Source organism: Arachis hypogaea, chromosome 6, assembly GCF_003086295.3.
Source record: "Arachis hypogaea cultivar Tifrunner chromosome 6, arahy.Tifrunner.gnm2.J5K5, whole genome shotgun sequence".
NCBI lineage: Eukaryota > Viridiplantae > Streptophyta > Magnoliopsida > Fabales > Fabaceae > Arachis > Arachis hypogaea.
In genome coordinates this window covers 114,336,502-114,364,313 of record NC_092041.1, presented here as the reverse complement: position 1 = coordinate 114,364,313, position 27,812 = coordinate 114,336,502, and the positions used below count along the sequence as shown (strand labels likewise).

At 31.2% G+C, this 27,812-nt stretch overlaps 3 protein-coding genes across 8 annotated transcripts; all 3 read right to left on the bottom strand.

Annotated features, from left to right (window-relative positions):
• Positions 1 to 1,448: 1,448 nt before the first annotated feature.
• LOC112755925 (uncharacterized protein ycf36) lies at positions 1,449 to 7,515 on the bottom strand. 2 transcript variants are annotated; one of them, XR_003179105.3, is made up of 5 exons: positions 6,288 to 6,894; positions 4,999 to 5,027; positions 4,756 to 4,812; positions 4,076 to 4,385; positions 1,449 to 1,554 (listed from the first exon to the last, which is right to left on the bottom strand). XR_003179105.3 is itself a non-coding variant. In XM_025804261.3 (4 exons), the coding sequence occupies exons 1-4, from the start codon at positions 6,784 to 6,786 to the stop codon at positions 4,170 to 4,172; spliced, it is 801 nt and encodes a 266-aa protein (XP_025660046.1). In that variant the 5' UTR covers positions 6,787 to 7,515; the 3' UTR covers positions 3,955 to 4,169. The 2 variants fall into 2 exon arrangements, 1 of the variants encoding a protein (XP_025660046.1); XM_025804261.3 differs by lacking the exon at positions 1,449 to 1,554 and having other exon boundaries at positions 3,955 to 4,385; positions 6,288 to 7,515.
• On the bottom strand, positions 7,048 to 16,993 carry LOC112755924 (probable serine/threonine-protein kinase SIS8). Of its 2 annotated transcripts, none has more exons than XM_025804260.3 (13): positions 15,622 to 16,993; positions 14,417 to 14,857; positions 13,857 to 13,960; positions 12,221 to 13,251; positions 11,992 to 12,032; positions 11,120 to 11,188; positions 10,945 to 11,045; positions 10,605 to 10,683; positions 10,080 to 10,178; positions 9,168 to 9,236; positions 9,025 to 9,074; positions 8,772 to 8,948; positions 7,048 to 7,688 (listed from the first exon to the last, which is right to left on the bottom strand). In XM_025804260.3, exons 1-13 carry the CDS (start codon positions 16,042 to 16,044, stop codon positions 7,595 to 7,597), a joined length of 2,778 nt encoding a protein of 925 aa, XP_025660045.1. In that variant the 5' UTR covers positions 16,045 to 16,993; the 3' UTR covers positions 7,048 to 7,594. The 2 variants fall into 2 exon arrangements, with proteins under 2 accessions (XP_025660045.1, XP_072053874.1); XM_072197773.1 differs by having other exon boundaries at positions 14,417 to 14,927; positions 15,622 to 16,299.
• A 5,545-nt stretch (positions 16,994 to 22,538) lies between these two features.
• On the bottom strand, positions 22,539 to 27,136 carry LOC112755926 (uncharacterized). Of its 4 annotated transcripts, XM_072197772.1 has the most exons (4): positions 26,534 to 26,747; positions 24,302 to 24,523; positions 23,593 to 23,685; positions 22,539 to 23,506 (listed from the first exon to the last, which is right to left on the bottom strand). In XM_072197772.1, the coding sequence occupies exon 4, from the start codon at positions 23,474 to 23,476 to the stop codon at positions 23,000 to 23,002; it is 477 nt and encodes a 158-aa protein (XP_072053873.1). In that variant the 5' UTR covers positions 23,477 to 23,506; positions 23,593 to 23,685; positions 24,302 to 24,523; positions 26,534 to 26,747; the 3' UTR covers positions 22,539 to 22,999. The 4 variants fall into 4 exon arrangements, with proteins under 4 accessions (XP_072053873.1, XP_025660048.1, XP_025660047.1 ...); XM_025804263.3 differs by lacking the exon at positions 23,593 to 23,685 and having other exon boundaries at positions 26,534 to 26,800; XM_025804262.3 differs by lacking the exon at positions 23,593 to 23,685 and having other exon boundaries at positions 24,302 to 24,526; positions 26,534 to 26,793.
• Positions 27,137 to 27,812: the final 676 nt, after the last annotated feature.

Here is a 27,812-nt window from a genome sequence, read left to right as displayed (position 1 = left end):
AAAATAACCCTCACTTTTAATAATACTAAAAATGTATTCAAAATATTATAAAACACTTGCCAAAATAATAAAAGATATATTTTTTTATAAGTAACAAGTGAATTTTATGTTTAGCAAACCGTTTATGTTTTTTATCCAAAATTTTGTAAGAATATTTAGATAATTATTAAAAAGGTACATATAAAAAACTAGGCAAAGATTCGATTTTTATAATTTTTTATTTTTTAAAAGTATTTTTGGTCATTAATAAAAGAATCACAAAAAAATTATTAGGCATAAAATTACCAATTTTTTAGCATAAAATTACCAATTTTTTAGTATAAAATTATTTCATTTTTATAATCATACTTAAAAAGAATTGTATCAAAATCTAATTTCTGAAATATTTTTTAAAATATAATTTAATATTAAATATTTTTGTCATATTTTATAATATTTTAAAAATATTTTATCATTTTTAAAAGTGATATTTTTTTTGTTAGAAATTTAAAATTATATATTATTTTGATACTTTATCCAAAAATGAGTTATATGTCACATTAAAAATATATAAGATAATATATATAAATATCTAATAGATAATTTAATTTGATTTTATGTATATAGGATTTTTGTAAATTCATAATTGTTTTCTGATACTATTTGTAGACACTTATTTTATAGCTTTTGGTTCTTGAGATGGTTATATTTTGAAGTAATTTAACTATTATATTTTTTATTATTATATTAAGATATTTATGACTGTTTTAATTTTGAATAAACAAATAACACTACTTTTTATTATCTTTTTATCTATAAGTTACTATTTTTATTCAAAATCTTGTGCAATACTATAAGTAGTTTGATTTATTTAAAAATATTTTATGTTAGTTTATTTATATTCATATCTGCTAATTATACAGTTAATATATACACTAAAATAGGGTGAAAGATTTCAAAGTTACATTAATATTAACATTTTAAATCTCTTTTTCCTCTCCCTTCTACCTTTTGTTTATTAACTCATAAGACATAAGCAAGATGCAAAAATGCAAATAAAATAATGAGCGGTGATAAACTCGTTAAAAGGAATTTGAATCTTTTAAATTTTAAATTTGTATTTTAAAGGGTAAAATGTAATCTTCTACTTTTGAATGATTTCTCTTTTATATTTATTTTTGGTCTCACCTATAAAATAAATGGTGAGAGATCACACTTTATTCTCTAAAGTAAAATTTAAACTTTAAAAAATTTAAATTCTTAGTAAAAATTTAACTTTAGAGAATAAAAAATGATCTATTATTATTTTTTTTATAGATAAGACTAAAAAAATACATAAAAAAAATATTCAAAAAAAAATTTTTTACTTTATTCTCTAAAATAAAAATTTAAAAGTTAGAGGATGTAAATTCTATTTTAGTTTTGTGGATTCGGCTTTTGGGCAAACATAATAACATAATTTATGTTGTTGTGTCGAGAGCATGACAGCTTTCACAATGCTCACGTTTGCCCATCTCTTTGCCATACGTCTGTTGCCGCCATGCATCCCACCCCAAGTTCTCAAAGTCCAACTACCTATTATCACATAAAAAATATATCAAGTGTATATCAAAATTAATTATTAAAAATAAATTATTATTTATTTTTATATAAATATTATATTATTTAACTTATTTATATATATATATATATATATATATATATATATATATTTTGTATTAATCAAGTTAGGTTAGTTTAGTAATTATTATACTATTTTGTTTAATTAAGTGTCGATTATTCAAATTTTACTTTTGTGTATGCAGCAACTTATTGGTTTGCGACAAATTCTTAAATAGAATTCAGATTCATAACAAACTAGGCAAAAACAAATTAGTCCTTGACTAGTCGGACTTAGGATACACATATCAGAATCATTCACGTCAAAATATGTATTTATATATAAAAAAATTGAAAAATATTAAATAATATAATATATTTGACTAAATATATGTTAAAATTTTAATTATTATATTAAATAAAATATTTTTATGTGATTAATCATTTTAAGATCATGTGTAAAAATTTCTATAATACTTTTTTTTTTATTGAAACAAACTAGTCTTTGACTAAAAAAATTATTAAATTAAGGATTAATCTTTACATACAAGTGATTTTGCTATACAAGTCTTACAAATTCTCTAATTGATATTATGTTTAAACGCACTTGTTATGCACATATGTTTCACGCGCCTCTAACAGATTTTTAATTTTTGAAAGGATTCCGTTTCTTTTTTTTTGAATTTTTTGCCTTCTCTTTCTCCTTCTTCATTTACGTGCTTTTCTCTCTTTGTTCTCTTTCTTCGTTATTCTTGATTTCCATTGTTTTTTGACATCACGCTTTGAAATCGTTTTTGAAAATAATGGATAATTCAACTTTAGATTATCAGATGAACTAGTGCGTGAACCTTGCCTGTGAAATTTACTGTTAATTCTTCATTGTTTGAATTGAATCTAATGTACTAGTTCTGTTTAGAATTAATATAATCTTGTCCATTTTATATCAGACATTCGGGTATAGATCAGGAATATTTGGGTATATTTTTATAAAAGTTTAGGTGTATTTACAGTTTATGACTTTTTATCTGACGGAGGGTGAATTATCTTATTCTTTTAGTTGAATTGTTTTAGTTTCTGTTTAGTTATGATTCATGAATCTGGTTTTTATTATTTTTTATGATGGTTTTATAGTTGTATTTGCATTCTATAGTTTATGCTTGTTTTAATATGGTGTATTTTAGGTGTATTTTGCCGCCCTTGCTGACTTTGGTGGATACACGTATCATTTCTGTATCTGCAACAAATTTGGGTGTAAAAACGAAGATACTTGGGTGTATTTTTTATTCTGATGAGTTCTGTATAATTCAGAACTCTTCCTCTTCCTCCTCATCTTCTGCTGCTTCTTCTTCTTCATCTTCTTATTTTATATTCTCATAATTCTTTTTGGGGGGCAAAAATTATTTGCATTTTATAGTTTATGCTTGTTTTAATATGGTGTATTTTGGGTGTATTTTGCAGTCCTTGCTGACTTTGGTGACTGATTTTAGTATACACGTAACATAACTCATTTATGTATCTGCAGCAAATTTGGGTGTAAAAGTGAAGATATTTGGATGTAATATGAAGATATTTGGGTGTAAAACGAAGATACTTAAATGTATTTTTTATTCTGATGAGTTCTGCATAATTCAGAACTCTTCATCTTCCTCCTCCTCATCTTCTGCTGCCTCTTCTTCTTCATCTTCTTATTTCATATTCTCATAATTCTTTTTGGGAGGAAAAAATCAAACAAAGAAGAAAAAAATATATAATATTGCAAAATCAAAAGAAGAAGGAGGAGAAACACGACGATGAAGATGAAACACGCGAAGAAAAAAGAAGAGAAACACAAAGAAGGAGAAGAAGAAGGAAGAAGAGGAGAATGAGGAGAAACGCGAAAAAAAATGACAATTGTGATTTTCATCGAGGAAGAAGAAGAAGAGTCATTCATAATGGTGAGTAGCACGCTTTGAAAACAGGAAGTGGTTGAGTAACGTGCGTGTATTTACTCTTGAATGTGGGAGTGTAATGCACGTGTGTTTTGTTGGGCTTGTGCCAACTTGTAAGACTTGTAAGCAAAAAAAACTTGTATGTGTAGCATACCTGTTAAATTAATTCTCAATCTTTTAAAATATCAAACAAGTTAACAAATATATGGACAAAGCAGATGTTATGTAATGTATCCTTGTATCATTTCATCATCAACATCATCATTATTATTATTTAATCTTCTATTAGATTCAAGTAGTCCCAATATCCAAATACAAAAGATTTTTCGCCCATAACGAAAATATATTCATTTTATGGCCGTGTTCTCTTTGTTGTTAAACAATTAAGTCTGACGCCTTCTGTAAAAAAGGTTACAAATCCTTGTAACAAGTTACAAACTATTACTACTTGCATGATTAAAAATATCATTACCATTCATATTATTTTCAACTTTACAGTGATTTCAATGCTACTACATATACTGTTTCTACATGAGAATAAAAGTTATGTACAGAATTATAGAACTTACTATTGAGTATATTGTTCACTCCTTCCCTCCAAATGAATGCAAGGAAGGTCCATGATTCATAATTCTTCAATCTTCATTAATAAGCTCTCATGTATTATTGTTGAAGATCAGGTTCGCCGCAAAAGGCGTCCGGTTCAAATGATTTTGCAGATTCATCACTGTAAACTCCAGGTATGACCCGATCTCTGATTTCTTTTGATGATTGATAACTTTGGTCCCCATTGATGTTGAAGAGAATAAGAGCAAATACAAGTAATGATGTTCCCAAACTGACTAGAGTGATTTTCAATCTGTTGAGGACAGGCTTGACCTTAAACATAACAAAAGATTCTTAGTGAGTTAATTGTTATTCAACAAAACATTATCCACTTCTTGTTTTTGGAACTCATTATGAACTGTTGATGAGATAAATGGAAACCATTGCTTGTGAAATAGAACCATATATGCAAAGCAAATAACAATTTCCACATACACAAGTAGAAGATGACTAGCATAACTGAAGTTTCAACTTGATAAGGCAATTGCCATGTGACATGTCTTTTTCAGTCACAACTCACAATAATGATTCTAGCTGCTCTACAAACATAATCTCAAGAATTATCTGTTCCCAAAGAAAGCAAGAATATATAAAAGTAACGAATTGGTGTATAGAAGTAGCAATAGTTTAATAGAATGCTTACAGAAAATGATCCTAAGAGTCTGTCCCGAGCCAAAATTTCAGCAGTTTTCACCCATATCTGTTCAGAAACAACAATCAATTCGGATAAATGACTTCTTCAAAATGCCTCAAACATTCCAATAGTAATGTAAATTTGTTTTGTAGATGCCACTCAAAGTTAAACAAAGAGGCATTAGAACCTAACCCACATATAGAAGAGAGAAAATAAAGGGAGAGAGAGAGAAGAGAAGAGAAGAGAACATACCTGGCCATCATACCACCCTGTCTCCTCATCTGAAATATCAAGAGGTTGATTATCAGAAAGTATATTCCCAAATTTCTTCACAAGATTGAATAATCTTCACGGTAATTATCAGAAAACAAACAATTATCAACTAGGAAGACAACCTAGAAATTTTGTCCTACTCACATTGGTCATGTCTCTTGAATTTATTTGAGAACAAAATATTGGTAGTTTTGAAGAAATCACAAGGTTTTTTGTTCATGCTAACTCAATTGAACCACTTAGCAAAGTATTACTATTATACTCTACATAGAAAATAAAGAAATTATATGTTCTTCCCATAAGGATGACTTAGTAATTTTAAGCAGCATCCTCGTCCTACTAAACCAAGATTGCTTATTACCTTAGTCCAACATTTGCAAGATAAAAAAAATAAACAATTTGTGCATAGAAACAAAGAAAAGTTCTCTAAGTAGACAAAAAGGTGCTCTACACATCCCAGCTTATGAGTGGTTAATAATTCTGATAGAAAAACTTTCAAGTGTACCAGTATACTAGTGTTTCAGTAATTTTTAACCGTTATCTTAATTATAAAAAATATATATAATATATATAATTAAGATCAGTGGTTAAAATTCACTGAAATACCGGTGTACCAATATAAGTCAAAACTTTCCATTCTGGTAAATAACTTTTGACAAATATATGAAAAAATATACTCTATTAGGACGGAAAAATGATGGTCACAATGATATATATCTTTCGGAGACTAAACTAGTGTAAAAAAATTTCCACAAAACAAACTGATATTACATACATCTTTAGGGAACTAAATCACTAATTTATTCCCAAACATATTTTGAAGGGGAGCTTGAAGTTAAGGTTGAGTTGTTTGACATGAAGGTCATAAATGCAAGTCATAGAATCTGCCACTTACGTAATTATCATATTAGGCTGTCTAAATTACACGCAAAATAATCCCACATTACATTCTTTGGGTGCGTCCCTCTCCCAGACCCTGCGTTAACAAGAGATGCTTGTGCACCGAACTGCCTTTATTCCCAATATATTCTAGATTCCAAGACCATCTTAAGTTACTTTTCATTCAAGACTTTTGCAAGAAGTTATTTTTTTACTAAATTTCTCATAATGCCTTAGTTAAGCAATAAACAAACAAATTAACAAAATGGGAAAGCAGTGAAAATGATTAGAGATAGAAAAGGAGTGGCAAATTGAGAATTACACCAAGCAAGAAGCAAGTTGCATATTTGAAACTAAGAGAAGAGAAGAAAAGAGTAGTGAGTAATTACATTCAACAGTGGCACTGAGCAGTCGGTTGCCAACATAAGCCCAACCGAGATACATCCTCATGACGGCAAGCGTCACAACCAAGATACCGCTGGAGGCGCCGCACAGCACCCTCTCCAGCGGCTCCGATTCCGCTCCCACCGTGCCGAACCACGCCACAGGGAGGCCCACAAGCACCGTAAACGACGCACCGAGAGCGAAGAGGCGGGACGCGTACTCGACGGGGTCGCCGGCGGCCCAGGAGAAGGGGAAGGAGGTGGAGAGAGAGTTGTACTCGTTGATTGGCTGCTGGCCACGAGGGACGGGGCACTGTGTTTCGGGAGCGGGCGCTGGCGGGTTGTTGCTGCTGCTGCTTCTTCTGAAGAAGGAGGAGACAGGCAATTGGTGGTGGCCGGAGAATGGTGAGAGGAACCGTGGTGTGGTGGCGAAGGGAATCGATTTTGTTTGTTGAGGTGCTGCTATTGTGATGGTGATGGTGCTGAGGAGTGGTGTGGTGGACATTCTTGTTGGAGCAACCAACACCAACAGTATGCCTTTTCCGGTGTTCGTAGTTTAGTTATATGCAATTAATAGATATTAATAATTTTAGGTTTATATCCAATAAAAGATGGGATAAATCCTAAACTTCCACTCCACCCACTGGTATACCTCAAAATATGATCGCTTAATTTTACATTCTTTGGTGATAAAAAACATATCATGACTATTTCGAAATAAAACATGAAACCACACTAATATGTCTTCTCATGAGAGAGATGAGAATTTGGGAATTGCCACTCCTGATAACCATTAAATTAGAGCAACATGTATACACTTGCCCAGCCAAGAAAATCTAAAGCTGAGTTAAGATAGAAAGTAACTAAATGCTTTTTCCCTCGTCATTTTCCTGTTGTTTCTTTTTTCTTCTTTTCTTTTTTTTTTTTTATACATTTTCCACAATAACCTGAAGAGATCAAATGTTTACAATTTCAAATTTACGACCTCTACGGACAAAGAATAATTTTGTACTCTTTTCTTTCTCTTTTGTTTACTTCTTTACTTCCCATTGGGGATTTCTTCAAATGTAACTACTGCAACTAAACCTCCACTGCACTTATGCAGTTTCACTTAGGAGGGTCTCTGCTCTTTTTTTCTGAAGGGGTTGTGCCCAGTTCCCACTTTTGAATGAACTGGCACTTTCCACTGTTCAGCAATCACTTAATATGCCAACAAGGGCCAAAAAAAAAAAAACGGCTGCTCCCCAGCTCTTCGAACCGAGGAACAACTTCGAGTATTATTACAAAAGGTGCTATGTTATGGACAACTTCATTTACTGTGGGGAGCTTGCTATTCCGGCAACCAGATGTTGAAGACGGGAGAGACGAGACATCAGCTGGGCAAATGATGGCCGCAAATGTGGCTCCCTGAATCAAATTCAACCCAAATTAATAACCAAAGGGATAGAGCAAACACCAGTATAGCAGATACATAAGTAAGGTTTAATCACTCTATATACTATGTTCTACTAAACTTTCAATTAAGTTCTTATAGTCTAAAGTTTGTCATCAAGTCTCTATATTGTACAAAAATTTATTCAATCAGGTCCTTATAATTTAAACTTTCAAACGGGTCTAAGAAAGTCTTGTATTTCAACTAGGTCTTAATTTAATTATGTATTCAATTCCTTACATTATAAAAAAATTCAAAAGAAAATCAGCAACTTATCACCCAATATAAGGGGCTTGAATTGATCATTAAATTTTCAAACTAGTGAAACCTAATTGAAAAAGGTTGTAGATTATAGGTACCTTTTTTGAAGTATTTAAACTATAAAGACCTAACAGAAAATTTTTATATAGTGTAAAGACTCCATTATTAATTTTTAAACCAGAATAACCTAATTGAAAATTGAGAGAAACTAGATGGAGCCCTGCAGTGATTTAACCTGTAATTGGAAATCTATGGTCTATTGAGAAACACACTAACATACCATTAAATTTAGAAAATAAATAAATAAATTTAAAGAACAAGAACATAACAAAACTTTGATAATTGTCAGTTTGGATTGGCTTTTGAAAAAAGTACTTATTTTTTACATCTTTTTAAAAAAGATCTTTTTTTAACAAACAAAAATTATTTCACATTTGGATAGGATTTTTAAAGAGTTTTTAAGTATTAAAAACGTCTTTTGCTTTTGCTTTTTTTAATAAAAGTACTTTTTTTAAAAGATGTATCCAAATAGGTTTTAAATTAAATAAAAATACTTTATTTTTTAAAAAAAGGTACTTTTTTTCACTAAAAAAGCCAATCCAAACTAGCACTTACACTAGAGGAAATCATCCCTCAAATTTTAGAACATCAATTTCTAATTATCATGAATCACCTGGGATACATTATACTGTCATGAAATTAACAGTGAAGATGGATACGATGTGTATTTCAAAAATTCCTACAAGAATAGATGCTAAAGTAGCATTCAGAAAGCATAATTGAAGAATAGGACTTACATTTGCCAGCAATCACGTATTATTTGTGCAACTGCAGGATTCACATTGTCTGGAATTTCAAGCCGTTTATTTTGAAACCCAACAGCTCCAACAACCTGCATTGGGTTCAAACCTTTCCACGGAATCATCATGGTAGCCAACTCCCACAAGATTACGCCAAAACTATACACATCGCACCTGTAAACAAAATTCAACCATTACATTATTGATTTTCATTTTATGCCCCTTCTCTAATGAAGCTGACTTAACTTACTTCTCATTGGCTGGTTCATTTCTCAAGACTTCTGGCGCCATCCACTCAGGCTGTAAGCAAAAAGATACATTAGAATATTCAATCATTATTTTTGTTAAGGTTTAACAACAGCAGTATAAGATCCTGTATCTGTGAAGCATTACCGTTCCTGCACAAGACTTTGATGACAAAAAGGTATGGTGCTTCATCCGTGACAGACCAAAATCACAAACCTGTAAAGAGAAAAAAACACGAACGAAAGGCAAAAAATAATAACTATCTTAATCTTAATATTATGCAAAGAGAGCAGAGGCATTTTAAGAACTTCTAAAATACTCAATACTAAAATGCGTGAAGATGCAAAGAGATAAGCATTAATTTTCCATCAACTCTTAATAGGGAAGAAAGCTAAAAATAATCAGTGTACAACAATTTTTCATCACTTGCATGTGTTTTATTTATTAATAATTCCACCTAGAATCCCACACACAACTTGAAATTCGTTTTGTTGCAATGTAGAGAAATATGAGGGCCTTGAAACATGCTAATGGTATCAAGTCAAATTTCAGGTATCAATATCAAAATGGCGAACTTTATTTAATGTGGAACACCAACGAATCCAATGGCACTCATTTGAAATTGTTTAGACACCTGTCAAGCTTATCTTCTAGGCAACTGTCCTGGGAATACTTCATTACATGTGGAAATGATTTAACAAATAATATAATTATTAATATTTCTTTAAGAAACAACTTTTATTCATAAGTTATCTGACTTTTCCTGCTACCGTTATTTATACTACATTATATATATAAGTTGTCATACAATGTAAATATAAAGAATTTTACCCTTTCATCCAATCATATGTTACTTTTTGAATGATTTCAAGTAACTACGGTGGTAGTTAAAAATCCTACAGTTGAGCCTAATTACAGAATGACCAACTTCTAAGTTCTAACAATCAAGCCTAGTTGCACAATTTCACTCTTCTAATTTTATTTCTCTCTTTGCCTCTCCTATAGTTTAAGCTGTCAAACAAACTCAAAATAAGGAATCAAGTATGAAACTATGAATACCTTAACAACCCAATGCTTGTCAACAAGAAGATTTGGAGACTTCAAATCTCGATGGACAATGGGAGGATTGCTTGTATGCAAGTAATTCATTCCTTTAGCCTGAAAAGTGCAACGTAAATTCACGTGAGAGAATTAAAACTGCAAATAAATTTTGGATGTTTGGTGAAGAATCGATTGACCTCTTAACCTTACAGCACTTTTTGATGGTTCATTATAAAGGGGTTTACAATAATAAAAAGGCTAATATGTTTTGGCAATGTGCTACTTTTATTGGTCGGAGTAAGAATGCTCAAATTAAAAGTTTCTATGTCCCTGAACATACTTCAGGGTAGGATTATACTTATGAACTTCTTTTGGTGTTTTCAGCTAATGACTATTTTGAGGGAGATGCTCACATTGGCATACAGGTATTGGACAACCTCGTATTTTTATGAAATCTGTTTTTAGCCTCTTCTTTATGATTAATTCCCTTCTCTGCCACATCTTAAGAAAAAAAGTAGGAAAAAAACCATTTTCAACTCATACCACATCAAGAGCCATACGCAACCGCCGCTTCTCATCAATTCGAACATTGGGCCGATGTAATAGCCTGTATAAGCTGCCTCTGTATGTAAACCAATAATTCTAAAATGAGCAAAACAATAACATGGCAAAATTAATTAAACAACTGATTGAGTTATATGTTGGTTGGATAATGACATCAATGAACAAAATGGGGTACAGAATCAATAAAACACTTCAAATAAAAACCAACAACGAGTCTGTCCAAGAAACCAGGAAAATAAAACTCTGTATTGTTATCATCCTTCATGCAGTCTCTCAATCATATGTATAACTTAAAACATCTAACTAAAAGTAAACTGACCTAGGAAGAAACTCTGTTAAGATTGAGAAATGTGGAGAGCGAGTAATTGCTCCCATGAAAAGCACGACATTAGGATGCCGCAGCCTTAACATGATCTCAACCTGCAGAAAAGAAAAGTTATGTGGGGTGGGCATATTAATGCATTACAGATAAGCATGTAAAGACAGTTGCTTACTTCAGATTTGAACTGAGCTAGCGCATCACCAGAGAAATCTTGGTCGAGAAACTTTTTCACTGCAACTTCCTGTCAGGCAAACACATTCATACAAAATTACGAAAATCAGACCAAAAAATATGACCAAGTATTTCCATAGGTAAAGCAGGTATTGATCTTCACATGGAAGCAAATTTAGTTCAGACAAAAAAAAAATTGTAAGATCATTTTTTTTTTGGGGGGGGGATCAGAATATAGATCAATAACAGAAGAGTTCATTCAACTTTATATAGTACTGTTGTATTTTCTTTACAACTTTTTATGCTCTTATTTTCCACAGAATGTGTACTTCAGTTATGTTCTGGATTTGTTTCTCAAAAGATACTCCGCCAAAAGACCAACTATGAGTGACCAAAAACAAAAAGGGCAGCCCGGTGCACAAGCCTCCCCGAATTAACGCAGGGTCCGGGGAAGGGCCGCACCTAAAGGATGTAATGTATACAGTCTAACCTAATAATTACATCAGTGACTATTTCCACAGCTTGAACCCGTGACCTTGAGGTCACACGGAGACAACTCAACCGTTGTTCCAAGGCTCCCATTCTATGAGTAACCAGAAACAATGCTAATTAAAATAGTGACTAATAATATTATATGACAATGAAAGCATATATATGACATTAATAAAGTACTCCGGAAAATGACTAATATTTTATCTACAAATACTATCAAAGCTTAAAAAAAATCTTACAAAAATATATCCACCTAGTAGTTATCTGAAAAACCTTGACATGTATAATTCCAATAATTTTCTTTAAGAGTGTAAAAGCAAAACATAAGAAATCCTTGACGTAACTTAAGACAAAACTTCAAGCAAGTATAAGAGCACTTACAGTTCCATTACAATCGGCACGGTAAACTTCACCATAAGAACCTGCAAGAAGTTTGTATGAGATAGATTAGCAAGATAGCATCATAAGCACAGGGAGAATATTTTCAACCTTTTTATACCAGATCTCCTTTAGTGAAATCCATTCATTCAAATAGCAATGTACAATTTTGAATTCTATTTAACAAAATATACAAGTAAACCCTCACATTTAAGCAGGGGAATTCACTTACCAATACCAATGCGCTCACCAACAGAGAGATCTTCCCATTGAATTTCCCATTCTGTTCCTTCACCAAGTACTGGATTAACTTCCTTGCTTTTACCATCATGTCGTATACCACCTCCATTGACCATCTCATTTATTTGAGTGGATGAATCTGTCCCCCTTCCAGTGTTGCTACAAGTTGCTTCAACCTTATTTGGAAAACTATTTTCTTCATCGTCACCAAAGAAGTCAAACCCATTAACAGCTGCTTTGGGCTCAGAAGATTCGATGACAGCAAGTGAATCAATTAATGAATTAGATAGCTCTAAACCATTAATCCTGTCAGAAGCAGCTACAAGCCCCTTCCTTGTATTATCACCCTGTAAAGAGTTACAAAATCTAATGGCATCTATATGCAATTCTTTTTTCTGTCCAGCTAACCAGTCAGCTGATTTACATAACCTAGTATTATTGGCACAGCCTAGCCCTTGAGAGGGTATGAGACAATTCTCATGGCTTAATAACAACCCATTTGGGTCTGCTTGAACAGCATCAGCATTTTTTACATTTACTTTATGCTCACCCATATCCTGAAGATTCATATCAGAAAAAAGATCAGAAGGGGGTAATGCACCACTCTCTAATAGAACAGTGTGCAGCTTTTGAGCAAATTCCGGGTTCTTTGCTGCACTGAGGACATACTTGGAGACATTATTTACACGGATCTTTTCTGCAGGTGATGGTTCTGTAGGTGAAGAGCATTTGTATGCTTCTGTGTCATTTTCTTCAACATGATGTATTTTATCTGGTTTTGTTTGACTGCCCATATTTAATAGTAGTTCTTCTGGCTGGACCCTCAGGGTTGAGATTTTGCCAAGATCAGATGGGGTTCCCAGCACTCCAGTTTCATCAGCAAGCAGCGGATGTGTTGTGTTAGGTAACCCTACAATTTCTGCACAACCCCTGACAGCAAAGCTGTAGTTTTGGAGCTGATTACTAGGTACCTCAGCTGGAATAAGAGCCCCAGGAGCACCCATCATATCAATAATGTATTCACTGCATCAGTTGAACAAATCAGTAACAGCAATTGAAATTGTTCCAACATTATGCAAGACCAGCACTATTAATTTTATTTAAAGGCCATGGGCCAAATGCTAGGTCATTAAGGTAAACTGTTTGTGGTCTAATATCTTCCAAATAAGTTCAAATTGAGCAACATGAAATTATTTGAGAATCCAAATAAGCATAAATTGCAATCAATGACTCGATGTAATCCAATAATCTATCCACCAGTGCAATAAATTGAACAGTTTTTCCCTGTGAAACTAAATTACCTACACCAGAAGATGCAATATGCTCAACTAACTCATACAGGTGGACTAGTTTCTCCATCTCAAAGGTGAGGCAGAGTTTTGCAAAGCATCGGGAATACAAAATGGAAAAATGTGAAATAAAATTGCTCTTGGGTGTGCTCTGCCTCTGGATGAACATGAAAATGAAATATCTAATAAAGCTTCTAACCCAATAGAACACATTCCATGTGGAACCAAACACATCAGAGGCTGATTTGAAATGTTTAGGGAATTAAATTTTCTTAGAAGCAATAATAAAAATGTAAAATAACTCATTAATCTGGGTAATAGCAATATTAAGATAAATACCTTCCATCATCTGCTTTAATTAAATTCACTGCTCCATCATCTGTTCCTGTGTAATAGCTCCCTTTGACAAGCATACAGGGAATATTAATCCTATCAGCTAGTACCTAGGCACCAGAATAATTAAGAATAGCATTAGCTGAAATCAAAGACCTTGCATGAGTGTGACCAACTTTGAAGTCATGGTGACATAACATTTACTTAAAAATGATTCTTTCTTTTTTGTATTTTTGGTTAAAGAGAGGCAAAGGAAGTTCAATTTTATTGTTCTACATATGCCAGGTTAATAAAGATTCAAAAGTAAGAATTCTGCCCACCTGGAGGCCTTATGCTTTGTTATCAGGTCATCGCAATGATACAATCAAAACATATGTGTGATCCATTTTAATGACAATATGTCAAATAGACACAGGTAAAATGGGACCACAAAATTCCACAATCAAAAAATTGTTTTCCGCATATAAGTTTGAAGATGATTAAAAAAATTGACCGCAATAAGTTGTCTAAAGTGTTTCAAGTTTTATATGCAAATCACGTTGCATAATAAATTGAGAGAATCTTACCTTGAAAAGTAGGGCTCGGTGACGTGAAAGTCCAACATCAAGACTGCCAAGGGGAAGAACAATAGATCTTAAGGAATCTCGAAGTTCACGACTCCTCACAGCCCAGCTTTTTGTGATTTTATCAGCACTACCAACAGGTCCACCCATTTTACTGACAACAATATCAGCAAGTTTCTGAAGTAAGCCGCTCAAGATTAGTCCTAGTTCAGAAACACCACACTCGTTAAGTAAAGCATAGGCTTTTTCTTCAAGCTGCTTCAGCTGAGTATCAACTGTGCGATTCACCACAATCACTTCACAATCAATATTTCTTGAGACTGGTGTAGTTTGCAGATCCACCAACAACGGCATCTTTCCCCGCTCAGTCAAATTTGATGTGATGCCATAAACATCATAAAATCCATCCATCACTTTCTCCTCATAACCAATGATATTATAGTTCTGCCAGAGATAAGACACAAACAGCATGGTTACAGCTTATGAACCTTACTATGAGAAAAGTTTCTTTCACCTAAAACAAATCATCGTCATTAACAACAAATCTCCACAAATAGTAAGATGCCAAAGCTAATGGAACATTGAAAATAGATAATAATTAAAAGATATATATTTAAATATCACTTTGCTCGTTTTGGACATTCATCTTATTTCATCTAATTGTCCTGACATTCAGTTATCCCTAAGTATAATTTGTTAATTCCAACATTAAATTAAATTGCATCATCATAAATACAACCCAAGTTGAATTCATTAACTCTAATATTAAGTTGTGTTCTGCAAAGCAAATTAGCATTTTCAGCAGACTCCAGAACCACAACTACACCGACACAGCAGCCAAAAATTTCCCCATAACGACCACGAAAGTATAAAACCATGAATGGAAATGCCCAACACTAATGGCAATAAACTTCACTCCAAATAAGAAACATCCATATAACAACAGATAAGTACAATCCATAACATTATCCCTCATTGATTGAGTATAGTAACTATAAGAATAACAATCATATCAACCAAGAAAAAAAGAGAACCATTTACCCACATTAATCCTAACCAAGACAATCAATAGTCATATTAATCCTTTCTAGCTATTGATGTATCGGTAATTAGGGACTACTAATGTATCTGCTACTCTGTGTGTGTGTGTGTGTGTGTGTGTGTGTGTGTGTGTGTGTGTGTGAGAGAGAGAGAGAGAGAGAGAGTACCCAGTAACGAAGGGACTGAAACTGAACGAGTCCTTGAGTATCAGAAAGAGAAGCTTCATATCCGAGGCTGATCTGTTTAGCGGCATCGATCTGCGCAGATTCAGGGTCCTTATGGACATCGGGATCGGAGGCGCTGATCGCGAGAGCCAATTGCATCTGAAACTCCTCTTCCTCCAACAAACCGAAATCACTAACGACGCCGTTTTCGCTGTTGCTGATGCTGGTGGTGGTGGTGCTGCTAGGGTTTGGAATTGGATCCACGACGATTGGAGTGGGAGAGGGGAGAGCGGAAGAGGAAGCGGAAGAAGTAGAGGGAGCGATAATCGGCGGCGGCGGCGGCACGTGGTGGATGGCGGTGGTGGGAGTGGCGGTGGTGGCGCCACCGATGTGAAGCTTTCGAAGGAGGTGCTTCATTTTGGGCATGGGTGTGGATCGGGATCAGGATGAGGATCATGAACCACGCAGGTGCGGAGTACGGTACACAATTAATTTAATTAGGTTGGTTGGTTTGGGTTTGTGTACAAGTTTTCAAGTTTGAGGAAGAAGAACAGAAATCACCACCACTTAAATTAACCGCTCACAGTTTCTCTCTCACACACACAAACCCCATTTATTCATTCATTCATTCATTCCCTCCAATGCCTACTCTTCTTCTCGTGTACTAGTTTCTTTCTTTCTAACCATTTCTATTTTCTTTTTTACTTAAATCATTTTTTATTATAAAATTCAATAATCTTTAGTTTTAATTCTTAATAGTTTATTCGGTCAAGTGTTTACGTGACAGATTAAATAAGATGTGACTCGTCTTCTCACATCCGTATTTAAGTTTCTTATCTCATCATTTAAACCATCACATTAATATTTAATGAAGTAAAATAACATCAAAAAGCTGAAACTAAAACTAAGAGAAAAAATTCACCAAAATTTATAGGGACGAAATCCAAACATATAGATATTTTATATAAATTAAAAATTTATTTAAGCCCCTTTTTATTTCGGTGTAAACCAATTTGAATTTAATTTTATACAAACATTTATTTATATATTATTGAATTAAGAAGAATAATTACTTTGTATACTAAAGTATGAATATTGAATAATCATCAGAAAAAGAGTTAAGCACGATTTTGATATCTAAAGTATAGGCCAAAATTTTTTTTATATAAAATTGTCTATAAGGTTTAACTTGATTTTAAAATCCTTCTTACTTTAAAGACCAAAATTATACGGAAGTGACAGCGGAAGCAGAGATTGAGGTGGATCATGGACAGCTTCTTCTTCTTCCCTTCTCCCTTCTTCTTCTTCCCTCTCCTTTGAAAGAGCAAAAACATTCTCTTTCTCTTATTTTTTTATTTTATAATTTTTTTGTTATAGTTAATTTGGTTCAAAATTTTAATATTTAAATAAACATTACGATTTTAAAACTTGTAAACTTTAAGGATGATTTTGTATATAAAAAAAGGTTAGAGACAAAAAAAAAATTTTACCTGTATCTTACGTAACGTTTGTTTTGAGGTATTGAGACAGAAATTGAGAGACTGAGACTCAGTATCATGTTTGTTGTTCAAAGACTGATACTAAAATTTCTGTCTCTATCTCCAAAATTTCAGTATTTCAGTACCTCCAAAAAGTAGGGACACATGAGACTAAAATTTTTAGAGATGGAGACTGAAACTTTAATAACATTTTATACCTAAAATACCCTCATTTCAATTAATTAATTCAATTTTACCCTTTGTGCAAATTAAATTATAGTTCATTCTAATTTCAATTTATATCTCCCATTTTGCACCAAATAAAATACTGAAATTTATTTCAATTTCTGTCTCTCAGTCTCAATCTTTCCGTCTCTGTCTCTCCACCAAACGCTACCTTAGATACTACAATCGTACTTAATGCTTAGAAAAATTATACATGATTAAATAATGAATATAAAATATTTTATGAAATTAGTACTTTTGATTTATTAATTTGGGATAATTTAAGAATTTAATTTTAATGCATTGTTAATATAAAGTAGTTTTATATGTGGATTCAATTATATAATAACATTATATTAATAAAAATAACTACTTTTTATGTTAATCACGTCCATCAAAATTAAACTCATAACTTTTTTTCCTATTTGTTTTAATTTTATATTAAAACTAAAAGATTATGAGTTCAGGTCTTTGAATTAATAAGTATTTTTTTATAAACTATATATAATAAAAATATTTTTTTTAAATTATATATAATTCTATTTCATATTATATATATTCTAGTATGATTATGTTAAAGTGACTATAATAGTTATATAAATCTTGTTAAAATTAAAATTATACTTTTTATATTTTGATAATATTTTTTATTTTTTTAAATAAAAAATATTGTTAAATAATAAAAAAATATTACTTTAAAAGTGTCTAATTAATTTTCATTAAAAGTGTGTGCTTAATTGTTATAAATCTAATTATTTTAAGTTTAAATTGCTATTGTTTATTCTTAAAACTTAATTTGTACAAAAGATTAGTCCAAAAGAAATAGTTCTGACTGTATACAATATATTTAATTGGTTTAAGTAATGTACTAATGTAAATATAAATTTTCAGATTTGAATCTTATAAAAAAAAATTAATAATGATAATGAGTTAGTTTTGTTCTTCACTTTTTATTTTTAATATGGAGAAAGGTGTGGGTGTAACATCATTATGAAGAATAGGGGTGCTTTTTTTTGCATGTAGTGTCAGGAGGCTGAAATCGGACCGAGGAATTTGGAGCAAGAAATTCGGACGGTCCGATTAGAGGAGATCTACAAAAAAATATTTTTTTAATAAAACTCGGACGGTCCGTTTTGATTTTTGAACAAAAAAAAAAAAGAAAAAACTAAAAATGGAGGGTCCATTTTCTTTTAAAGGAAAAATAAAAAAAAAAAACAAAAATTGTTAAGGGAGGGTCCGTTTTCAATTTAAAAAAAAAACAAAAAAAAAAACAAAAAGTATAAACGGAGAGTCCGATTTCATTTTAAATAAATAAAAAAAAACTAATCAAACGGTCCGATTTGTGATCAACGAATTTTTTAACAAAGAACTCGGATGATCCGATTTCTTCCTGTCCCACACCTGTGTCTAACACCTGTATACACCATAACCAAACACAACTCACACACTCCTCCAATATAAAAAAAATTAGCCTTTGTTCTTATACTATCTCTTTCTTAAAATAATATAAATTTAATAAAATTGGTATATCTCAAAATTGTTTAATTTAAATACATTGAATATGCATGCAATGGGTTGAAGATATACTATTTTAAAAAAAATAATAGTTATTTGTTACCACAAGTATTATTGGATAATTGTAGTTTAGTTTATTCTAGTTCAACTAAAAAGTTACAATATTCTGAAAAAAAAAAAAAAAGAAACATGTGTCAATAAAAATATTTCTACAATTTTTAAAGTATATATGCCAGGTTTTTTACTGTTATTTTTAAATTAAATAGATTTTAGCAATAAAAATATTAAAAATTGTGAATAAACAATAATAAAATGATACAAATAATAAATATCCAATTATTTAAAACAATATGTTTCAATGCCTTATATTAAAAATAATTCCTAAGAAGTAATAGGAACAGTTGAGGCCTGTACCTGTTGAATGCATTTTATGAGCAAATACGCGTTAAAGATAAATGGGGCTGATTCAATCTTCGCCATTGGATTCATTGACCAACAGCTTTCTCATCTGATGGCTGTTAGAGATGCCAAAGTCAAAGCTTGTATATCACACTTACACCCTAAAAAATCCACAACCACAAATGAGTATTTGGATTTGAGAAATGTTCACAAACACAAATTTTAATTTAACAGAGACTGAGAAATTGATTCTAGTTCCCCATCCCATTTAACAATGAATCACGAAATGTCATGGTTCTTAAATGTTTTTTTAATTTATTAAAATTAGAATTTTGTTTAGAAGTAATTCGTAGGATTATATATTTTTTATTTATATATATAAAGAAAAAATGTAATTGGTTCAATTCAATCTATTCTTAAAATAAATAATTCGCACATACTATTTTTCTTAAAAAAACCAATACACCAAGCACTATACTTAAATTTATTGCTAGTTATTTTTTATATGATAGATAAAGTTGTGTAATTCGTTGATATGAGTTGAAAATTTGAAATAGATGTATTTTATAAGTGTGATGTATAACATAAATTAGTACTCACGATTTGCATAACGAAAAAAATTGTTAATTTTATAAATCATAATTTTTTTAAATTAAAAAAATTAAATCGTAACTCACAGTTTTTTATATTTGTTTGTCGTATCTGAAATCATGATTCATAATTTCTGTTTATTTTTTTAATTTTTGTCTTATTTAAAATTATTATTCACAATTTTTTTATCTCATATCATTGTATTATACTAAAATATCATAATATTAACAAAAAATATCAATAACAATCCAATATAAAAAAAATTAGCCCATCAATATTTTTTTAATAAAAAATTATTGTTTATTGAAGTGTGAGTTTAAATTGGTTTTCAAAAGGTAAAGAAAGAAGGTTTAAACCTGAAATTCCTCTTTCGATCTTTTACTATTTTTATAAAAATATAGTAGCTATTTTTACTTTTATAATATTTAATTTTATAAATCATACAAGAATTTTATAGAATTAAATTAAACAATACTTAAAGCGCCTTTTTTTATTCACCATAAAAATTTAAATTAATAAGCAAATCTCAAATGATATTGATTTTCCAAAAATGTTTTGTACATATAAAAAGTTCAATCATCATATATTTATATATATTATATGTATTATTTTACATATTTTTAATATATATTATTTTAATTATCTTATATACAGATAACTAATTAGTAACTAATTTTTTTATACCCGTATTATAATTGACCTACCAATATCATCAACCCTTATTCATTTAGCTACTTTTAAAATTTCATCCAACCTTGTTTCTAAATTCTAAGATGGATCCATGAATCAAGCAAAAAACTTCAATGTCAACGATATTTAATATTCTTTTGCCTTTAAGGTAGAGAAGTAATATTTACTCTTCAATATAAAAGTATATATCTCGTAATTATTTTTTAATAAAGATGTTTCATTATTATAATACTGTTTCAAACATAAATATAAGTATATAATTTTCGTTAACAATTCCAAAAATAAATTGGCCAGAAAAAATTATTTAGGGAAGCATTTTCCCTTTTTTCTTAGCTTATACGTTCAACGAATATTTCAATTAACAAAAAAGGTGTTACTGATGCTTTTTGTTCCTCTTCCTAAACATAGACTCAAGATTTTTGGGTCTGTAAATACCTCTTCACTTGTTAATTACTTAATTTTGTTACTTGATTAGAGAGAATCAGTGGCATAAGCTTTTCAATTTGATTAGAATGAATTTATTCTACTAAGGTTGCGTTTGTTTACAGAGACAGGACATTGAGACAGAGAGACACATAGACACAAAATTGTGTTTGAAAAAGGAGATATGAACAGAGACAATATGTCCACAGACACTGGATTAGTGTATTTTGTGTCTATCCTGAGAGAAAGGACACGGAGACACTAACAAGGGACACAACTTATTTTTCAGTTTTTCTTTTATTATTCTTGTTAATTTTTTATAATTATATTTTTCATCTCAAATTTTTTGAATGAAAAAAAATGATAATAAATTAGATTTTTATAATTTGTTCTAATTTATTACCAAACAAAATATAAAAACACAAAATTTTATGTTTCTGTTTATCAGTATCTTGTCCTGTCCTATTCTGTCTTGTTCAGAAACAAACGCAGCCTAAAAGAACAAAGAATGAATTTTGCTAGAAATGCTTTTCCGGTATCACATGATTTGGATGAACAAAAATGTTAATATTCAACTTTCTATGTTATATATATATATGATCAAAGATATGCCTTTATGATGTAAAAATATTAATTTTAATTTTTCCTTATAATTTTAAATTTTTTTAATATTTTCATAACCCAAACACCCCTCCTCCTTCCCACCACTATTTAAATGATGATATTACAAATGGAAACCTTTATATTGAATAACATAAATTGGAATTAAACTTCTACACTTACATATTTGATAAAATTTACGATTTTATTGATAAAAAATATAATCTTTTGACAAAAATAATTTTTCTTTAACTAACAATTAGTCAACAAAGTAATGAATGAATAGAGGTTTAAAAAAGACCAAAAAAAAAAAGAGAAATATTACCTGATTATCAACTGAAAAAAAGGAGTTAATTTTCAATCTTTTATCTAAAAATTAATAGTGGGAAGTACACACAAAATGGTTCAAGTATTCAGTGTCACTTAATAATTTTTCAGTGGCTAGAGTTCGACATTTCAGCTCTTAGAAATAGCTTAAGAACTTATTTTGCCTCAGCTAATTTGGCATAGTTTGGTAGCTTTTACTTTGGAAAGGAACCTTCCATTTTGCCTAGTATGCCATATAGGTCCAGCAATGTACCATATCTATTTAAAAGAATTAAAGAGAAGAGTTAAAAAAAAAAAAAGAAGTGTATAGCAGTTAGGAAAACTGCAATAAAGTGCTATGAAAACCCTAAAATGCTACAAAAGGTTGCATTTATTAATTACCTATCCTTTTGGTGAGCTGTCTTGTTTCAAGATTTCTAATGAACTTAAATATAGAAAATCATCTACCATCACCCTTTCTATTTATTTATTTTTAATTTTAGGTAAAGGGTTAGTCTTTTGTAAGGAAATGATGATCAATTTAGTTTTTGAAGTTGAATAGAAATCACGTTTGATCCCTGAAAACTAATAAACCAATATTTGGTTCTTGATTCTAAATTTTTATAAAATTATAAATGATGTGAAACTTAACTAAAAAATAGTACGTGATTACTATTATTGAATAGGTTAGTATTTGTATAATTCTCCTATAGTGTATTCATTTCATTTGATACATTGAGTCAATACACACTATTCTATTATTGAATGGGGGTCTCAAAGAAATTATTGTAGCAATGACTCTAAAGAAACCTCAACTACACAATATAGATTAAAAACGAGAAAAAAATTCATCAAAATCAGAATACCCCTTCAGAATACCCCTTTAGTATTTTGCACTATAATGACATTTTAGAACTGTAATGACTACTATTCATACAAAGGGTACATCAAAGGAGCTCTCAAACAATTCATAGCACAAGCTCCAATCATTTTGGTAATAAACAATCTTTGAAGCCAAGTAGCCTGTTAGCATTCATCTTTGGGGTTGTGATCTAGAACAAAAGTATTTCTTGGTCAAAATTGCAGGGCTGTTTATATGAATCCATCAAATTCTAACAATGATCAAGGAGGATCACATAACTCAACCTCTGATCTCAAATTTTCTGCTTCTTGCTTTTATGCTTCTTATGCTTCTCAGTGCTGCCAGAATGTCGTGAATGTTCCCTTAAAGAACCATTAAGTTCTTGATCGAATTCAACAGCAGTTTGAGTCGATTTCTCATCATTCACATCATCGTTCTTTTCGAGACGCCTCTTGAACTTGCTCTTAGACACTGCACTCCCATCATGGGTCAGCTTGGCATTCCCGACAGAAATTTCAACCACTCTCCCATTGTCAACATTATCCTCTTCAGTTCCAGGTCTCCTGTGCTTCTTCTTATGTGAGTGGGAAGATTTAACCTCCTTGTGGAGCTGCTTCAGCTCACTGAAAGCAGCAGAGGCCCTGTGGAGATATGCATTGATGGCATGTGAGGCACCGTTCTCAGCAGAGACAAACTTCGATAGAATTTTTGCCGCTTTCGACAGTGATATATCCTTCGACGAAACACAATATCCAGAAATTGTCTTCATCTTCCTCCCCTTTAGCCTTCACACATATAGCTACACTCATGAAGCATCAAAAACAAGGTTAGCAGTGAGCATTTTCTGGTTCCTAATAAGAGAACATTGTTCAGTTTTTACAGTACCAATAATGATGATTCAAGTCCGCGAATTAAACAAGCTATACCCCGGCCCATATAAGGCTGGTTCATGGACCTAAATAGTTCACCGTTTTTTTTCTGAAGTAAAAAATAAAAAGGAAGAAAAGTGGAGAATGAATTAAGTGGAAATAGTTAGAACTATCCTTCTCATTGTGCTAAGAACTAAGCATATTAACTATTTAAGTTAAGCATTATGATTAGTAACCACAAAGTTCATATGAAAATTCAATGATTTATATAACAACAAAATTCAGAATTCTACAGTTACACGTAATTACTTGTCTATATTTCATAATTAAAAGTTCATATTCAAGTTCAAATATCAAAGTTTATAACCAAAGGAAATCAAAATGCACAAAAATGATAAATCATAGCATAAATGCCTAATCCACAATCAAATCCATAATGTTCCACCACAAAGTCAGATTATCAATTTTATTTAGCAACAGCTAAGTGACTAAAATGATAAAATCAGCAACAACTAAGTAAGAAGAAAGTCAGGAACACAGTATAACAATCAGCCATCAACAATTAACAACACAAAATCAGATTATCAACCATCAACAACAATCATAAACTATATTAATTTAAGTTTATTTTAACTGTTTTAATATAAAAAATAAATCATAAAAATTAACTCGAAAAGAAAAACTGAATAAGCACTGCCAGCAAGTAGTGAGCGAGGAATGCTTACCAGAGAGACGACGAGGGAGGAAGGTGAGGGACGGCGAGGTAAGCAGAGGCCGGAGACCGGAGAGGCGAGCCGGCGAGGAGAGAAGTGGGAGCGGTGAGCTCGGTGAGGGACAGTGGCGAGCGACGGCGGCTATGACGATGCCGGCCTGTTACAGCAACCTCTGGCCAATGGAGAGGAGGGGGATGAAGGTGGCTGCTAGGGCTTGAGAGGATGGGGGTAATGCTGCTATATCATCATGCATCAATGGATGAGTTTAGGGTTAGTTGAATTTCTTATTTGATTTTTTTGGGGAACCCTCTAAGGTAGACAAAACCGACCAAATAATGGACTTGTTCCAAAAAGATTTTTTTTTAATGATATTTTTTTTAAAAAAAAATTATAAAAATAAAAATAATTTTATGTTTAAATATTTTATATAAATTTTTTTATTTATCAATTATGTTCGAAAAAAATAAGATAAAATTATTTTTTTTATTTAATTATTATATAAATTTTTTTAAAAAAATATAAATTATAATTAAAAAAAATATTTTTTATTATTAAAAATTTACTAAAAATAAAAAAAATCTTTTTTTTACTCGCACAAACAAACACAAAATTTTTTTAAAGTTTTTTTTTTAAATTGCATTTCAATTAAGTTCAAATATTCTATTAAGAGACATACCAAACTACCAAAGTAGCCAAAATTGAATAGGGTTCATTCATTTACATATTTATTTATTTTAAAAATAAATCAGTTTTTACGAAAATAATATTAGATTATTATTTGATTACCAGCTAAAAATAGCCGGAAGAAAATGTATTATGAGTTGGTAGCCCAACTTGGTCATACACTATTGAGTGTTTCATGTTTTGCTAGAATAGTTTTATATTTGAATTTGCCCAAAATAGTTTGTACTTAACAAGGTAAAAAGAGGCCTAGGATTTGACGTTTCTATAAAGTTTGGACTATTAAATAATTTATTAACAAAATATATGTTTTTAAATTTTTTAATAATTATTAAATAATTTTTATTTAATTTTAATTACAATTTAATTATTAAATTTACTTTTTATTTTATAAATTATTATTTTATTAATTATCTATCATGTTTATTAATCATTAGAAACAAAATAGGTAAGTCCAACGTTACGAGAACCGGATCGATTATTGAACCGGTCAAGTGACTGATTCAATGGTTTAATAATTTAACTGAGATTGAACCGTGATCGAACCGATTTAATTAAATATATAGTAAAATTATAAAAAAATTCAATATGTAATCAAAAATTGAATATATCATTCAAAAATTAAACAAATTTTTAACTAAATAAAGACACTACTCATTAGTAATCATAATCATCATTAAGTATTCCATTGTTCCCATCATAAAGATAATCCATATTACAAAATTGAATATAACATTCAAAAATCCAGAATTACAGAATCCAGAATCCAAAATATTCTATATAGCATTCAAAATAAAAAATAAAAACTGAAAATCAGATTTTGAGTGGACATCAAATTGCAAAAGAGCCTTTTGTACTTTCTGTAACAAACAAACCACACAAGCAATCAACATCCATTGAAAATAAGTTCATTTGTTCATAGCAAAGTTCTGTTATAGGGTTTGGAGCAACGATGGGTTTGAACAATTGAACACACACTTATCTTCAATTGAAAACAAGATCATCCATTAAAAACTCTTCTTCCAATATCAAATCAGAGATAAATCCAGTTGAAGAGCACAAATATCTCAATTGCATATTGACACATTCATTCCCAACAAAGTACTACCAACAACTCAGAATTAGAAGAATTAGAAAAAATCAGGAACCAACAACTCAAAAATCAGAATTAGTATAACAAAACAAAGCTCAGAAATCAGAATCAATATAACAAGCCAAGTTTTTTAAGGTGGCTGCAGCTCTGATAGGGTTTCCAGAATCCAAACCAATATATCAATTCATAGTTCATACAATTCATATGGCATTCAACAGAGCAGAATTGAAATTAACAAAAAATTGAATAGAGCATAATTGAAAAGATAAAAAAATTGAAGAACAGAGCAGGGCAGACTTCTCAAATTCAACATACGTCAAATTTATTCTCAAGTTCAACATACAACAAGTTTATTCAACATTTGATTAATCATATAAAAAACAAAATTAAAAAATTAAAAAACAGAAGAACAGAAGCCCAGAACAAAAAACGAAAACAACACGAACAGAAGCCAGAAATCCAGAACTTACCGCAAGAGAAGCAGAGAACTGAAGGCCAGAAGCTCGAGCCTCGAAGTAGAGAACAAAATGACCCGCGACAGTGAGCTTGCTCCGGCGTCTGTTTCGATTCACGGCGTCGGTTGTCCGTCGTCTGCAGAAGCTCCAGCCTCGAACTTAGGGTTGGGAGTGGGAGACTGGGAGTGTTCTTCGAAGATTTTGGGGGTTTAGGGTAAACTGGTCACGCGTTGAACTTCTTCAGCCTTCTTTTTTTTTTAAAGCCAAACGACGCCGTTTCATAAGCTGGGGGGAAGAACCGGTACTTTCTAAAACCGGGCCGATTTGCCAGTTAACTACCGATTCGGCCGATTTTTCTGCCGGTTTTTTGCAGCGCAATTTTGTAGGTAGACCGGACTGGCTAGGTGACCGATTTTCGATTGACCCAATTGAACCGGCCGATCCGGTCCGATTTTCAAAACATTGAAATAGGTTGTTTAAGAAAATTAAAAAACGAAGCAAATTTATCAAATGTCATACAAAGTTTAGGATCACAAGAACAATATTCAAATCAACTATTTTTTCTTTTAATACAACTAGCGGCTCAAATGGCACCGTAGAACCTAGTGATGGCAATGGGTCCCATGAGGGCGGAGACATGCTCCGTCCCCGTCCCCATGGCTGTGTTTGTTTCTGAGAACAGAACAAGACAAGACATTGAGAACAGGACAGGACAAGACACTAATAATGGACAGAGACACAAAATTTTGTGTTCTTGTATTCTGTGTGGTGATAAACTAAAACAAATTATGAAAATTCAATTTATTCTCATTTTTTTTCATTCAAAAATTTTGAGATAAAAAATATAATAATAAAAAATATAATTATAAAAAATTAACAAGAATAATAAAAGAAAAATGAAAAATAAGTTGTGTCCCTTGTTAGTGTCTCTGGACACATTGTCTCTGTCCATGTCTCTTCTGTCAAACACGATTTTGTGTCTCAGTGTCTCTGTAAACAAACGCAGCCCATAGTCCGCCCCCCGCCCCTGTCTCGGACATCGGGCATCAAGCATCGGTATCCGTCGGGAATCGGGGTCTCCAGAGATATCCGCGTACTTTAAAAGCTAAAGAAAATCGAAAAAAAAAAAAACAGAAAAATTTGAAATAAAAAAATAATTCTCAATTGTCAGTATAAATCCACAATAACTTCAACCATTCAATTCCAATTTCCCTTCAGCCACTGTGCATGAATTAGTAATTAGTTGGATAACAGTGCAGAATTGATTTATTAAAGCAAATACTATAGCTTCAAT